Raw genomic sequence first — 16,539 nt, forward strand, 5'->3', positions numbered from 1 at the left:
TGTCAAATGCATTTGATACTGCTGTCAAATGCATCTGACATCTGTGATGCACCAGGCCCTCCCCAACCAATCACTTTTTTTATTTTTATTTTTTTTTGTATTTCCCTGGTGGTCCAGTGAACCAGACTCTCCTCCCTACCCCACCCGCACCCCTCTGTGTACCTTTACAACAAGGTGGAGGCCCGCCTGGAACAAGGCCTTGCCCAGTGCATTCTGGGATGCACTTGGCAGGCCCCGGGCACTGCCTTTTTGTTGCAGGCAGGCAGGAGGGGAGGAGTGTCATGGTCCATTGGACCACTAGAGAAATAAAAAAGAGGGAGGAAGCACAATCAGGCAGCCTTTGCAGCTGCCTGCTTGTGCTTCTTTCCTCTCCAACAGCTCCAGAGCAGCTGTAAAATTTGCTGTTTAATTGTTTGATATGATGCTGCTGTTTTTAACATGTTGATGTCCATGCAGAGAGACATCTAGCTTGTCCTCAAGACTCTCACACTGTCTGCAGGGGAGACACACTAAGACCTTGAAGGGCTTTGAGTTCCATGTCTACTACAACACAGTTTATTTCCAGTGCATTGGGGAGGAAGCTTCACTGAGCCATTGGAGATCCTTGGTGTTCAGTGCCCTGGATTTGATATCTGGTGCACCATTGTTGATCTCCAGCTCATCAGGGGAGGAAGCTTCACCAAGGCATTGGAGATTCTTGATGCCTAAGGCATTAGAAAAGTTTCAAAGACGAGCGACAAAAATGATAAAGGGGATGGAACTCCTCTCATATGAGGAAAAGCTGAAGAGATTTGGGTTCTTCAGCTTGGAAAAGAGATGGTTGAGGGGAAATATGATTGAGGTCTACAAAGCCCTGAGTGGTATAGAATGGGCAAAAGCAAATCAATTTTTTCACTCCTTCAAGAAGTACAAAGATCAGTGGACACTCTGAAATTACATGAAAATACTTTTAAAACAAATAGGAATTAAGCTCTGGAACTGGTTCCTGTAGGATGTGGTAACAGCGGTTAGTGTATCTGGGTTTAAAAAAAGTTTTGGACAAGTTTCTGGAGAAAATGTCCATAGTTTGCTATTCAGATAAACATGGGGGAAGCCACTTCTTGCTCCGGGATTGATAGCATGGAATGTTGCTACTAATTGGGTTTCTGCCAGGTACTTGTGACCTGGATTGACCACTGTTGGAATCTCCTACTGTATCTCCAAACATGCTCATTTAGTCTGTGGCTAGAAGTTCTCCCGGGTGGGGGGGGAGACACGACAGAAGCAGGATGAGAAGGTAGAGGTCTTGTCATCAAATAAGCTTGCTGCATAAAACTCACAAATTTCTTTTAAAAGAGGCAGGAGATTTCTGGCAGAAACTTTACAGCAGCTCAGGAGCTCAGCAGAAAGGAGACTGTGGGTGGAGGTGGGCAGGGACCTGGCACCACCAGGTATATCCCAGAGCCCACATGGGGCCTCTCAAACACCAATGCTCAGCTGAACCTGAGGGACAGGCCAGGAGCCAGTATCAAGCCAGCGCTGCACAGGCTATGTCTACCTACCTGCAGGAATACAGAGAATACTGGAAATGAGGCTGTCACACAGAATGCTATGTGGCACAGCTCTAGCGTTCTCTCTATCTCCACCTGCTGGTAGATGGGCATAACCCACAGGTCTCTGGATTGATCTGCGGGAAACATGAAATTTCCTTTCCTTTAGCCAGACAGTACTGTCCTGAACAAGTGGGAGTTATCCCCTTCTAACAGCAGAAGAAAGTAGAGAAACTGATCTTATCCAGTGACTTCACCAGTATAACCTGCTGGTGCTCAGTAGAAAATTCCGGTATGCATCTGCCAAAGCAGGCCTTCTGTAAAATACACCCATGCCCCATTAACCACTGCAGCTACCATGAAACAAGCCATTGTACTAATATCTATTTAATTATTTAAGAACTGTACAGGAGAGAAAGCAGAGCAAGACGAGAGCCCTGGACATTAGTCTTCCGAGAGAGTATCCTAGGATAATATAACCTGACCAAAAGAAAGAAAATTAATATGTATGACAATTTCATCGTCCTTCTCATCTGTGTGGTACCATCCTGAACAAGCAAGATATATCTAAGCAGAGTCAATGGGCGGAGGAAGATAAGACCCACTAAATGAAGGCTCTGCCAAATTTCTCTGGCCAGCACATCCAATCTGTAATGCTTCACAAAAGAATTGAGCAACAGCCATGCTGCCACCCGACAGATATCCTCTGAAGAAACCATCCGGGCCTCTGCCCAGAAGGATAGTTCAGCTCGAGTTGAATGAGCTCTCAGCCTGGATGGCACTCGCTTATTCCTACAAATGTAGGTGGCCTTGGTGGCTACCTTGGATGCCACCTGACCCTTTCAAGGGCCAAGGAACAGAACAAAGAAACCTAAGAAACAAAACACATGTCACTTGCGAGTATCTGAGCAGTACTCTGCTGACGTTCAGCTTGTGAAACCTTAGAGCTGAAGCATCTGATCTCCCTTCCACAAAGGAAAGTACACACACCTTCTTTTTTGTGTTGTTTCAATACATTTTTATTATAACAAAACAAGAGAACAGAAACCACTTCAAAAACAATCCCAAATTACACTGAGATACCATAAAATCCCCCCACCAAGTACACAGACCTTCTAATTCATGTGAAAGGGAGAGATCACAGTGCATATAGACACCAAATCCAAAAAGTACCCAAAAAGGTAAGAGCCTGAATCTCCATGCCATCTACTCTCCCTATCACTCCCTTAGAGATCCTATGCACTTGTCTCAACTTTTCTTGAATTCAGATAATGCTTTCATCTCCACCACCTCCACCGGGAGGCCATTTGACAGATTCACAACCCTTTCTGTGAAGAAGTATTTCCTCAGGTTACTTCTAAGTATGTCCCCTTTCACCTTTATCTTATGCCCCCTCATTCCAGAGTTTCCTTTCAATTGAGGTTCGCCTCCTGTGCATTTATGCTGCATAAGTATTTAAACATCTCTATCATATCTCCTCTCCCATCTTTCTTCCAAAGTATACAAATGGAGGATCTTTAAGTCCGTCCCTATAAGCTTTATAGTGGTTAGGGTGGTGGACTTTGGTCCTGGGGAACTAAGGAACTGAGTTCGATTCCCACTTCAGGCACAGGTAGCTCCTTGTGACTCTGGGCAAATCACCTAACCCTCCATTGTCCCAGGTACAAATAAGTACCTGTATACAATATGTAAGCTGCATTGAGCCTGCCATGAGTGGGAAAAGCGTGGGGTACAAATGTAACAAAAAAAATAAAAAAACATTAAAAATAAATGATGACATCACTGACCGTTTAGTAGCCACTTTCTGAACTGACTCCATCCTGTTTATATCTTTTTGAAGGTGTGGTCTCCAGAACTCTACACAGTATTCTAAATGACGTCTCACCAGGGCCATCACCTCCTTTTTCCTACTAGCCATTCCTCTCCCTATGCACCCAAGCATTCTTCTAGCTTTCAACATCAACTTCTCTACCACTTGGCCACCTTAAGATTATTACATATGATCAAATCCAAGGCCCGCTCCTCTTTCGTGGACAAAAGTTCTTTACCAGCTAGGCTGTACCATTCACTCAGGTTTTTGTAGCACAAATGCATGGCCCTGCATTAGCATTAAAGCTGTCAAATTCCAGACCATTCCTCTAATCTCGCTAAGTCCTTCCTCATGTTATCCACACCATCAGAAAAGTCTACCCTATGCAGATTTTGGTATCATTCGCAAAGAGGCAAACCTTACCAGACAGTCCTTAAGCAATACGATTTACAAAAATATTTAAAAAAGAACTGGCCCAAGAACCAAAACCTGCAGCACACCACCGAAAACATCCTTTTCCACAGAGTGAGCTCCATTTATCACTAAACTCAGTCACCTTCCATTCAACCAGTTTCTAACCTGGTCAGTCACTTTAGGGCCCATACCTGGATTGGCCACTGTTGGAAGCAGGATACTGGGCTTGATGGACCTTTGGTCTGTCCCAGTATTTCAACACTTATGTTCTCACTAGTAAAAAAGGCCCGTTTCTGACACAAATGAAACGGGCGCTAGCAAGGTTTTCCTCGGAGTGTGTATGTTTGGGAGAGTGTATGTGAGAGTGACTGTTTGAGAGTCAGAGTGAAAGTGTGAGTGTGTGAGAGAGTGAGTGAGTCTGGGTGTGAGTGTGTTTGTGAGAGAGTGTGTGTGTGAGAATGAGAGTGTGTGCAAGTGTGTATGTGAGACACAGTGTGATAGAGAGTGTGTGTGTGTGGCCATCCATGCTCCTCTGTCCCCTGCCGCCTCCATTCATCCCTTTCCAGCATTTCCCCTCTCTGCCTGAGGCCTGCCCTGCAATCCATGGCCATCCATGTTACTCTGTCACCTGCCCCCTCCATTCATCCCTATCCAGCATTTCCCCTCTCTGCCTGAGGCCTGCCCTGCAATCCATGCTCCTCTGTCCCCTGCCCCCTCCATTCATCCCTTTGCAGCATTTCCCCTCTCTGCCTGAGGCCTGCCCTGCAATCCATATCCATCCATGCCCATCTGTCCCCTCCATTCATCCCTATCCAGCAATTCCCCTGTCCCTGAGCCCTGCCCTCCCAATCCATGCCCATCCATGCTCCTCTGTCCCCTGCCGCCTCCATTCATCCTTTTCCAGCAAGTCCCCTCTCTCCCTTCCATGACCCCCCCTCGCATCCATGCGCCTCTCTCTCCCATGTCCCAGCCTGGTCCGCCCTCTTCTCCCCCCCCCCCCCCCCCCCTTCGCATCCATGCCCCCCCCCCCTTCGCATCCATGCATCCCTTTTTTTTTTTTTCTTCTTTTAAAATTTACCTCCGTGGCGGTTCCGGCAGCGAAGCGTCAGGGAAGGAGGCGGCGCTCCCGACGTCTAGGTTTCCCTTCGCTGTGTTCCGCCTTCTTTTGACGTCATCCTTGACGTCAGAAGAAGGCGGAACACAGCGAAGGGAAGGCTAGACGTCGAGAGCGCCGCCTCCTTCCCTGACGCTTCGCTGCCGAGCGAAGCGATTGGGTGAGTGTCATTGCTCCGCCCTCGACGTCATCACGTTTGACGCGTGGGCGGGGCAGACACAATGCGATCTCACCCCCTTCACTTTTGGCTAAGAGAGGCTTCATAGAACGTTGGAGGTGCGTTTTATATAGAGAGATTTTCTCTCAAATGTGTTTTTTTCCTAAGTCTTTGTATTTCCAGTCATGTTAAAATCACTGTGCATGTAGTATTAATATCAAATGTAACTAAAGAGTGAATGCTAGTTTGTTACTATAATTTTCTGAAGAAAGTTAATGTGTGCTGTTTTCTTTGTTTTTTTTTTCTTCTTCTCTCCACTAATTTAGTGAAGCAAATCTGCTAAGTGTAGAAGAAATTGATGAAATTGATGGTCCAAATGAAGAACAGAAGGCAAGTAGAGAAAAATTTTTTATGATTTTAATTTTTGTAAATTTCTGTGTTCCTTAATTTCTCTCAACAATCATTTTCAGTGGGTGCTGCATACCTGTTCCTTTCACATGTATTGTAAGAATGAGTTCAGACCATGCTAGAAAATGTTTTTAAACATGCAGGATAAGTTTATAATAGGCCACCTATGTGTGAAGGTTGTGTAGGCACATATCCAGGAGACTACGACAATGACCCATACTACATCTCCCACCAAATTTCCCTATGCTTTCCCCATATCCCATCCCTCCTCCCGCCTCCTCTACCCCTCCTCTAATGCTCAGCTACATCTTGCTCATACCTCCCCTACTCCTTTCACCCTTGTCCATCTCTACCTACCTATCTCTTATTATTCTGCTTTAATTAACTGATTACCAAGAAGTCAGGAGAAGAGCTGGTATCCTTTACTACTTTTATTGATTACCTGGGTTTGGATTCCGACAGGGACTGACTTCTTAAGATAGTCTTTAAAGTTCGTGATTCTAAAGTAAGGTTTCTGCCAGGTACTTGTAACCTGGCTTAGCCACTGTTTGAAAAACAGGATTCTGGGCTAGATGGAACACTGGTCTGACCCAGTATGGCTACTCTTATGTTCTTATGAGTGTTTCCCAATGCCTCGTGAGACTCAGAAGAGAAGAAGACAATTTTTGCTGTTTAGACCTAAGCTGGAACAATTGGGAGCTACTTTCAAGTTGCCATTTCCCTGTAAATGTATTGTAACTTTTCAAGGTAATAGGTATCTGTTCTTTGAACCTTCACAGTAATCTACCTTGGGGCCCTCTTTACTAAGCCGCACTGTAGGCACACTAACTTTTTAGCACGTGTTAATGATAGACACACCCATTATATTCCTATGGGTGTCTCTAGTGTTTGTGCGCACTATATTCCGCCAGTGTTGCTATGCTCATATTAAGTTCTCTTCAAGTCGCTTCATTGTCTCCCTGTCTGTTTCCGCATACAGTTCAAACTCCTCTTATTGACTTAAAAGTGCTCCTAATTACCTCTCCACTCTTATCCCTCCCTGGAAACTCTGTTCATTGGATAAATCTCTCTTATCTGTATCCTTCTCCTCCACTGCCAACTCCAGACTCTGTTCCTTTTATCTTGCTGCACCATATGCCTGGAATAGACTTCCTGAGTCGGTACGTCAAGCTCCATCTCTGGCCGTCTTCAAATCTAGGCTAAAAGTCCACCTTTTTGATGCTACTTTTATTTATTTATTGCATTTGTATCCCACATTTTCCCACCTATTTGCAGGCTCAATGTGGCTTACAGAATCCTGTTATGGCATTGCCATTCCAGGATATCAGATACAATTGGTGATATAGAAAGGTTAAGTATGGGAAAAAGAAAAGATTGGGGTGGATGAGGATAGATGGAAGACCTTCCTACAGGGGTGGGTTGGCGAAGTGATTTATTGGGCTATGGGTTCTCTTTGTAGGCCTTGTTGAATAGATATGTCTTCAGAGATTTGCGAAAGTTGGTTATTTCGTCAATTGTTTTCAAGAGCATTCCACAACTGCGTGCTCATGTACGAAAAGGTAGTTGCATGTATCAGCTTGTATTTTAGTCTTTTACAGCTGGGGAAGCGTAGATTAAGAAATTTGCGGAATGATCGTTTGGCATCTCTGGGAGGCAGGTCTACGAAGTTTAGCATATAGGTTGGGGCATCTGCGTGGATGATTTTGTGTACAATCGTGCATCTTTTCATTTCAAGTGTACAGTGCTGCATGTGTCTAGTAGCGCTATAGAAATGAGTAGTAGTAGTAGATATGGAGATGGCAGCTGCTATCCCTATTCATTTGGAGATGGCGGATGAGCCCGGGGATGAGATGTTCAAGGTCCTGGACTTCGACTCTCCGAGAGAGGTTGTGATGTTCATGCTTCACAAGACCTTGTGAGACATTCAAATGAAGAACTGGCAGTCCCCACTGTCGGTCCCTGTCTTCCCCAAGAAGATGGACACTGTGTATCAGATCCAGAATTCCCCTGGGTTGATAGGCCGCAGTTGCCTCACCGTTCCCCGGTGGTGGCATCCACGCTTAAGAGCCAGGAGTTATAGGGGCTTTGCCTCGGTGCCCCCAGGCACAGAATCTTGAACCCTGGACTCTTTTGGGCATTAAATGTATCAGATCTCTACACTCATCTCCCGAATACAGTCATACCAACTCTACACAAACCTTTACTTGTGGAACTTGGTGCGCAGTATGACTGATTTGGTGGACTCTCCCACCAGAGCAGGCCGAATCCTTTCGTCAGCTGGCCAAGCAGCAGAAGGCATATCTTATGTTTTTGGCCAGGGGCACTTAGATATTTTTGATGCGGCATCCAGGATGTCTGCCCAAAGTATAGTGATGAGTTGACACTCATAGCTGCGTGTCTCTGACTTGGATCCTGTGATCCAGCAGAAACTGGCGGATACGACGTGCTGGGAAGATATCCTTTTTGGAGAGAAGGAGGAGGAGGTCACTGACATCATAAAAAAAGCATACTGATACCTTTGGTACTCTCTCCCACCAGATGCCTTCTGTACCTTTCTCATCTAGGAGGTGTTCGGGTAAGACGAAGAGAGCTCCCTACTACTCTCAGAGGTGCAGGTACGCTCCTTTTTCTTGCTAGCCTCAACAGGCCCAGACCCAGCGTGCTCTTTCTCATCATCAGCATTCACCTAAGACCCAGCAAGCTCCCCAGTCAAAACAGGAGGTGCGTTTTTGACTGGCTGCAGCAGAGCATAGCTGCTGTAACTGTGACCATTCCGGTGGGAGGGAGGCTGAGGTTTTTTTCAAAGATAGGTGACCTCTTGTAACCTCTGACTAGTGGGTTCTTCAGATTTTCCATCTCAGTTATGTACTTCATTGGCAAAGACCACCACATTGCTCTCTCAGAGCGTGTTCCTTCAGCTCTCAGCACAGGGAAATACTTGCAGAGGAGCTCTCCACCCTTTTAAAGGTCCACGTGGTTGAGCCTGTTCCACCAAGGGAAGAAAGGAAAAGGATTCTATTCCAGGTACTTCCTTGTGTAGAAGAAAACGGACACGGGGGGGGGGGGGGGAGGAGGAGGATATGTCCCATCCTAGACCTAAGAGCCCTGGTCAAAGAAAAGGTTAGGATTGTTTCCCTGGGCACCCTTCTCCCAATGATTCAGGAGAAATATTGGCTATGCTCTCTGGACTTAAAGGATTCCCACACTCACATCCCGATACGTCCATGCCGCAGGAGGTATCTAAGTTTTCAGCTGGGATCATGTTACTTCGAGCACCATGTTTTGTCATTTGGCCACACATCAGCTCCCAGGGTTTTCATCAAATGTCTAGAGGTACTTGCAGTGCCAGTATGTAGACTGGGAGTCCATGTGTTTCCCTATCTGAATGATTGGCTGGCAAAGAGCATGTCGGACTGTGGTCAGGAGTCCATGTGGAGAACTATTCGAGTGCTGGAGGTGCTAGGGTTCATTTTTAAACTACCCCAAGGCCCATCTGCTCCTGGTTCAGCAACTGGAATTCATTGGAGCCCTGCTAGACATTCAGACAGATCAGGGATGGTGCCTAGTGCTTGGATGCAGCCTTTGTTACCCCACTTGATCATATTGATCCGTCAAACTACAGACCAATTTCTAATCTCCTGTTCTTTTCCAAAGTCCTGCAAAATATGACTCATTTTCAATTCACTTCTTTCTTAGATTCGGCTCTTGTTCTTTATCCGTTTCAGGCTGGCTTTAGGAGGCAGCACAGTACCGAGACCCTGCTTGTTTTCTTGTATGACACTATTCAGATAGCTCTTGATCAATATTACTCTGTAGTAATAGTCTCGCTGAATCTTTCATCTGCTTTTGATTTAGTAGACCATTCCCTTCTTCTTATATGTCTTCAATCTAATTGTATTTTAGGCACTGTTCTGCAGTGGTTCCACAGTTATCTATCAGGTTGTACTTTTCAAATTACGTATAATATGGTGTTTTCCTGCGCATGCTTTCCTTCCCTACAGGCTGACATGAGTGCTTCTGTGGAGCAGCTATCTCCTTCAGTGTGTTGGCCCTCAGGGAGGGGGGCTTTGGATGCTGCTGTTCGGTCCCTGTAAATAGGCGGGGAGCTATCAGGCTGATGAACAGGGCTCAGCAGCAGGCTGGAGTTGTGGGAGACTCGTGGTTCCTGCACAGCCGTTGGCTCTGGATCCTCTGGGGAAAAGGCGGTAGTTGGGCTCTGCTTCATCTGAAGTGAGGTCATTGGCCCCTTCTCCCCTCCCTCTTCACCTGGGTCGGATCTGGCCCTGGTATAGGATCTGATCAGTCTCTTCTGGGGAGGACTTGGAGGAGGGGGAGCTGCTCCCATCGGAACCTGATGATCCCTCTGCCGTCAGGATATTTCATAAGGGGCAGTTGCCCTCCTTAATTGTGCACACACTACAAAACACAATTTGAAGTGCCTGTATACAAAGGCTAGAAGCCTAAAAAAAAAGATGAAAGATTAGAATATAGATGAAGTATGTATAATAGGCATCTCAGAGACTTGATGGAAAGAGGACAATCAATGGGACACTGTGTTAATGGGGTACAAATTGTATCTCAATGATGAAGAGGATCAAATTGGAGAGGGGGTTGTGCTATATGTTAAAGAGGGAATTGAGTCAAATAAAATAAACATTCCACATGACACAGATAGCAGCATGGAATCATTATGGATAGAAATTCCATGTGTGAAGGGAAGGAGTATTCTTATAGGGCTGTACTATTGTCCGCTGGGACAGAACGAACAGACAGATGAAGAAATGTTTACAGAGATTAGGAAAGCTGGCAAATTGGGCAGTGCTATAAGAATGGGTGATTTCAATTACCCCAAAATTGACTGGATAAATGTTACATCAGGGAGTGCCAGGGAGATAAAATTTCTAGATGTAATAAATGACTGCTTCTTGGAGCAGCTGGTCCAGGAACCGTCGAGAGAGGAAGCCATTTTGGATCTGGTCCTTGGTGGCATGCAGGGTATAGTGTGAGAGATGGTGGTGTTGGGTCCCCTGGGAAACAGTGATCATTACATAATCAAGTTTGAGCTACTATCTGGGATGAACCTGCAGAAGATATCTACTATAGCTGTATTTAATTTTCGAAAGGGCGACTATAATAAAATGAGGAAAATGGTTAAAAAGAAACTAAAAGGATCAGCTACAAAGGTTAGGACAGTATATCAGGCGTGGATGCTATTCAAAAATACCACTTTGGAATCCCAATCCAGATGCATTCCATGTATTTGCAACGGTGGAAAGAAGAGAAAACGTCAGCCAGCATGGTTGAAAGGTGAATTAAAAGAGGCCATTGCAGCCAAAAGATTGTCCTTCAAAGAATGGGAAATTGACAGAAATGAAGAAAATAAGAAGCAACATAAGCATAATAAAGAAGGTTGAAAGAGAACATATTCTCTTTCAACCTTCTTTATTATGCTTATGTTGCTTCTTATTTTCTTATTTTCTCTTCATAAACTTGCCGCAGAGGCTAAAGCTCACAGTAATAACTTTTCCAGGTACATCAGAAGCAGAAAGCCTGCAAGGGAATCCATGCGACCGTTAGATCACAAAGGAGCAAAAGGGACGCTCAGGGAGCACAAAGCCATAGCGGAGAAACTGAATGAATTCTTTGCTTCTGTCTTTACGGAAGAAGACGTACGAGATCTGGCTGTACCGGAAACGGTTTCAAATGTGGTGGTGAGAAATTGAAAGAAATCTCGGTGAACCTGGAAGATGTAATGAGCCAAATCGACAAAGAGTAGTAAATCACCTGGACAGGATGGCATACCTCCAAGGGTACTCAAAGAACTCAAGCGTGAAACTGCTGATCTGCTGTTAGTAATATGTAACCTGTTGTTAAAATTGTCCATAGTACTTGAGGATTGGAGGGTGGCCAATGTGACGCTGATTTTTAAAAAGGGTTCTAGGGGTGATCTGTGAAATTATAGACCGGTAAACCTGACGTCGGTGCCGGACAAAGTAGTGGAAACTATTATAAAGAATAAAATTATAGAACACATAGACAAACTTGGTTTATTGGGACAGAGTCAGCATAGGTCCAGCCGAGGGAAGTCATGCCTCACCAATTTGCTTTGTTTCTTTGAAGGCGTCAATAACCATGTGGATAAAGGTGAGCCGGTTGATGTAGATTTTCAGAAAGCTTTTGATAAAGTTCCTCATGAGAGATTTCTGAGAAAATTAGAGAGTCATGGGATAGGAGGCAAGGTTCCGGTGTGGATTAGGAATTGGTTATTGGACAGAAAACGGGGTAAGGAGATTGCACAGTGGAGTGCCGCAGGCATCTGTACTGCGATCAGTACTATTTAACATATTTATAAATGATATGGAAATTGCAATGACGAGTGAGGTGATTAAATTTGCCCATGATATAAAACTATTCAAGGTTGTTAAAACACGTGTGGACTGTAAAATATTGCAGGAAGACCTTAGGAAATTGGAAGACTGGGCGTCCAAATGGCAGATGAAATTTAATGTGGATAAATGCAAGGTGATGCACATTGGAAAGAATAATCCGAATCATAGTTACCTGATGCTAGGGTCCACCTTGGGGGTCAGCGTTCAAGAAAAAGATCTAGGTGTCATAGTACATAATACGCTGAAATATTCTGCTCAGTGTGTGGCGGCGGCCAAAAAAGCAAACAGGATGCTAGGAATTATTAGGAAAGGGATGGTGAATAAAGCCAAAAGTACTATAATGCCTTTGTATCGCTCCTTGGTTCGTCTGCACCTTGAGTATTGCGTTCAGTTCTGGTCATTGTATCTCAAGAAAGATATAGCGGAATTAGAAAAATTTCAAAGAGCAACTAAAAGGGGATGGAACTCCTCTCGTGTGAGGAAAGGCTAAAGAGGTTAGGGCTCTTCAGCTTGGGAAAAGAGACATATGAGGGGAGATATGATTGAGGTCTACAAAATCCTGAGTGGTGTAGAACAAATAGAAGTAAATCAATTTTTTACTTGTTCCAAAAGTACAAAGACAAGGGGACACTCAAGGAAGTTACATGGAACTACTTTTAAAACAAATAGGAGGAAATATTTTTTTCACTCAATGAATAGTGAAGCTCTGGAACTCTTTGCCGGAGGATGTGGTAACAGCAGTTAGCGTATCTGGCTTTTAAAAAAAGGTTTGGACAAATTCCTGGAGGAAAAGTCTGTAGTCTGCTATTGAGACAGACATGGGAAGCAACTGCTTGCTCTGGGATTTGTGGTGTGGAGTTGCCCAATGATGGGGTGCCAGGCCGCAGCTCGACTCTGTTTATGGGGGTCAGCTGACACTGTTTTTTGAGCAGTGGGCCTGAATTACTTTGGACCAGTGGGTTCTGATATTATCAGAGAAGGCTACAAGTTAGTTATCCTCTTACTTAGGAGATTTTTTTCTTGGAATCCTCGTGCAGAACGCAGTCCAAGCATTCTGGCGGCCATGCAGCCGAGAGAGTTTCTCACAACTCTAGATCTCCAGGAGGCATACTTACACATTTCCATTTGGCCTCTACACCAACATTTTCTTTGGTTAGCAGTGTTGGGTTGTCGCATCACTTCCAGTTCCAGGCCCATTTATTTGGCCTGGCAGCAACGCCCAGAACCTTTTCCAAGATCATGAGTGGTAGTGGCGGCGTTCCTGTGGAAGGAGATGATTCAGGTCCTCCTGTACTTAGATGACTGGCTGATCCTGGTGTCCTTGGAGTGCGAAGGCTGGGAGGCCACTGCCAGGGTGGTGGATGTGCTGCAGTCGCTTGGTTGGGTCATCAATTTTACCAAGAGCCATCTGCATTCCTCCCAGACCCTGGAATTTTTGGGAGTGTGGTTCGATACAGCCCAGGGCAAAATATTCTTGTCGCCCTCTCAGGTAACTAAGATGCAGGGTCAGATTCGAACCCTGCTCAATATGCAGCGTCTCTGGACATGGGATTATGTACAAGTACTGGGGGTCCATGACAGCCATGGATATGGTTCCCTGGGTGAGGATGCATCTGCATCCATTCCAACACTCCCTCCTGAATCGTTGGTCACCGGTGTTGGTGGACTATGATGCTCTGGTGGACCTCGCAGGCCCAGTTCAGCATGCAATGGTGACTTCAGGAGAGCAGTTTGTGGAAAGGGATGCCTCTGACATCTCTGCAGCGGATTCTGGTGGTGACGGACGCCAGCCTGTCGGGCTGGGTGAGCACATTGCCTTCACACCAGTACGCGGGGCCATTAGCAACAGAAGTGCAGTGGCCCATCAATTGCTTGGAGCTCCAGGCGGTGGCCAGAGTGTTGGAGACGTTCTTGGGTCTGATTCTGGACAAGCTGGTTGGGGTGCTGTTCAGCAACATGAGGGCGGTCATGTATATCAATTGCCAGAGGGACATGTGCAGTGGAGGTGTGCCTTCTTTGTGCGTGTGAGGAAAATCACCTGCTCCTGCTGTCCGTGGCCCACATTGCGGGCCGTCTCAATGTGCAGACGGACTTTTAGCAGGACATCATTGGGCCCAGCAGAATTAGAACTGCCCCTTGCGGTGTTCTGCTGCATCATGGAATCGTGCTGTTGATAGATCTCATGGCATCCCGGGCCAATTCCAAGATGGCACGTTTTTTTTCAGCTGGGCTCAAGAGCTTGGGTCTGAAGGGCTAGATTTGCTCTGCAGCCCTGGCTGATGGAGGACCTTCTGTACGTCTTCCCGCCAAGGCCTCTCATAGGACGGGTTCTACACAGGATAGCATCAGGGCCTGGTAATTCTAGTGGCTCCGGATTGGCCCAGGTGGCTGTGGTTTGCAGATCTTGTCCGGTTGCTCATGGTTGACCCTTTTCACCTGCCGCCAGGTACGATTCTTCTATGCCCATGGAGGAGCCCTCCCGCTTTGGTCTTATGGCCTGGCTCTTGAGCAGTCGCACTTGAGGAGGAAAGGGTATGCGGATGGAGTGATCACCACTGCTGCAGGTGCATAAGTGCTTGATGAGAACAGCTTATGCCAGATCTAGCGTACTTTTGAAGTGTGGTGCTCTGGGCAGGACGTGTCTCTGTTATCAGCCTTTTTGCCATGCATTTTGCCATTCTTGCAGGAGGGCCTGAAAAAAGGGCTGGCGTGTAGCTCGCTCAGGTTGCAGCCCTGGCTTGTTTTTGGGGTTGGGTGGAGCATTCCTCCCTGGCCTCTCATCCGGATGTGGTGCATTTTCTGAATCAATCTGCAACTATCTACCCTTCCGGAAAGCACTAAAAACCCATTTATTCAAGCAAGCCTATCCAAATGATCCTGACTAATCTAATGTACCATCTAATGAGCCATCTACCTACACATACCCCATGATAACGACATTAACCCTAACTATATCTCCCACCTCATTCCCCTCTCCATTGCCTATTTCTACCTATTCATCTTGCCTTTTATTCTGCTATATTTTACTTTTACCCTCTAATAATATTCTGTATTCCTTTTACTACGTAAGCAGCATTGAACCTGCTTTGAGTGGGAAAGTGCGGGGTACAAATGTAATAATAATAATAAACAATTAGGACTAATAGTAAACGGCAACCAAATTTGGGCATCAAAAAAATTTGCATGGAGTGCTATTCTATAACCAGCGCTCCAAGTTGAGTGCTATTTATAGAATAGCGCTTAAGCCAGTTTTTGTGCCTAACTGTGGGTGCAAGGATCTACTCCAATTGAAGTGTGGTGTAAATCCTGGTGCGCAAGTTAGGCATAAGTTCCCAGTATTCAATAATACTGCGTCCATCTTTAGTGAACACCCCTGACCCACAGATGCCACCCCCATGGCTGCGCCCCCTTTTCTGTTGCGCATGGATCTTTATGATAGACTGTAGAAGGATGCACTTGTAAATTCTAATTGGAGCTAGTTAACTGCAGTAATTGGTTGCTAGTGCCCAGTTATTGCTAGTTAAAGGCTCATTATGCAATTAAGTTGCATGCACAATTTTGGGCACCATATATTTGGGGGGTAAATGGAGAGATCAGTCACAAGTTTAATGTAATCAGAGAGACGATTCCAAGATGGCGCTCTGATCGGACGCACCTGAGTTTGCTCTCGAGGTAGCTCCGCTGTTCAGCCTCTTCGCTACCGCCGTAACCTCGTCTTTTCTGATGGGGAAACGGAGGGGGAAAGTTAAGGAACATCCCTCGGTTCCTGAAACATCTTTGGCGTGGCGGCAGGCGACCTTGCAATTCCCGAAGCAACAATCGGGACCCCGGGGAACTTCGACTCCTTCTGCAACTCTCGATGCGTCGGCGTCGATTGAAAGCGCCAACGGGGCTTCCCTGAGCCCTGTGGAGCGCATTGCTCTGCCTCAACCTGGAAGGGAGTTGCTGACAGCCCAAGCAGTGACGGATACCGAAGGGGTTCAACCTAATCTGCCAGAGGGAAGGTCTGCAGCGACAGAGAATGGACTCCAACCAAGAGAGGTATTAATTCAATCAGCACTACAGGTATTTCCTCAAGATATTGTTACTAGACTGTCTCAAGTAGGGGCTCAAACTCAAACCCTCCCTGGTGCTAGCGGTGTGGTTAGACCAGCAATTGTGACATTAGAGTCACTATGGGACATGGTTTACAACATTCAAACCTCTATGCAAATCACACTAAAAGAAAATACTGACAATATAAAAACTCTTTCTGAAGCTGCGCTACTCCAAGCACAAGTGTCTGCACAGCAATCCTCGAAACTGGAAAATGTGAATACCAAGTTGCAAGAAATGGGAACTTTAGAAACTGCATTGGTTAAGGATAACAATTTTCTGCATAAACGAATGGAGTATTTGGAGAATCAGGCCAGGAGACTTAACCTTAGGTTTCTTAACTTCCCTAAATCTCCTCTAATTCCTCCTGTTGAAATGGTAAAAAAATATATGGTGGATAAGGACTCGTTACCCCCCATAACACGGGCCTATTACATCTGGAACCCAAAGGGGGGCGATGGAAATCCCCCAGTAGTGGGAGATGGAATGAATCTGACTTCATTCCTCGAGAGTTCACTGGAAATTATTACCCAGAGGTCTACTATGCTGGTCACTTTTGTTTTGGAGCCTGATCGCAATGCTATATTAAGACTTTCCTTAAGACATTTAGAAAATCTGTTTAT

The 16,539-nt window shown here is 45.7% G+C and overlaps 1 protein-coding gene across 1 annotated transcript in view; it reads left to right on the plus strand.

Annotated features, from left to right (window-relative positions):
* Positions 1 to 16,539, plus strand: part of SENP6 (SUMO specific peptidase 6) — a 344,871-nt gene that overhangs the window by 47,556 nt on the left and 280,776 nt on the right. The window contains 1 exon segment of the mRNA XM_030199054.1: positions 5,351 to 5,414. Within this exon segment, the coding sequence (XP_030054914.1) occupies positions 5,351 to 5,414 (64 nt within the window).

This window comes from Microcaecilia unicolor, chromosome 3 (assembly GCF_901765095.1).
Source record: "Microcaecilia unicolor chromosome 3, aMicUni1.1, whole genome shotgun sequence".
Classification (NCBI taxonomy): Eukaryota; Metazoa; Chordata; class Amphibia; order Gymnophiona; family Siphonopidae; genus Microcaecilia; species Microcaecilia unicolor.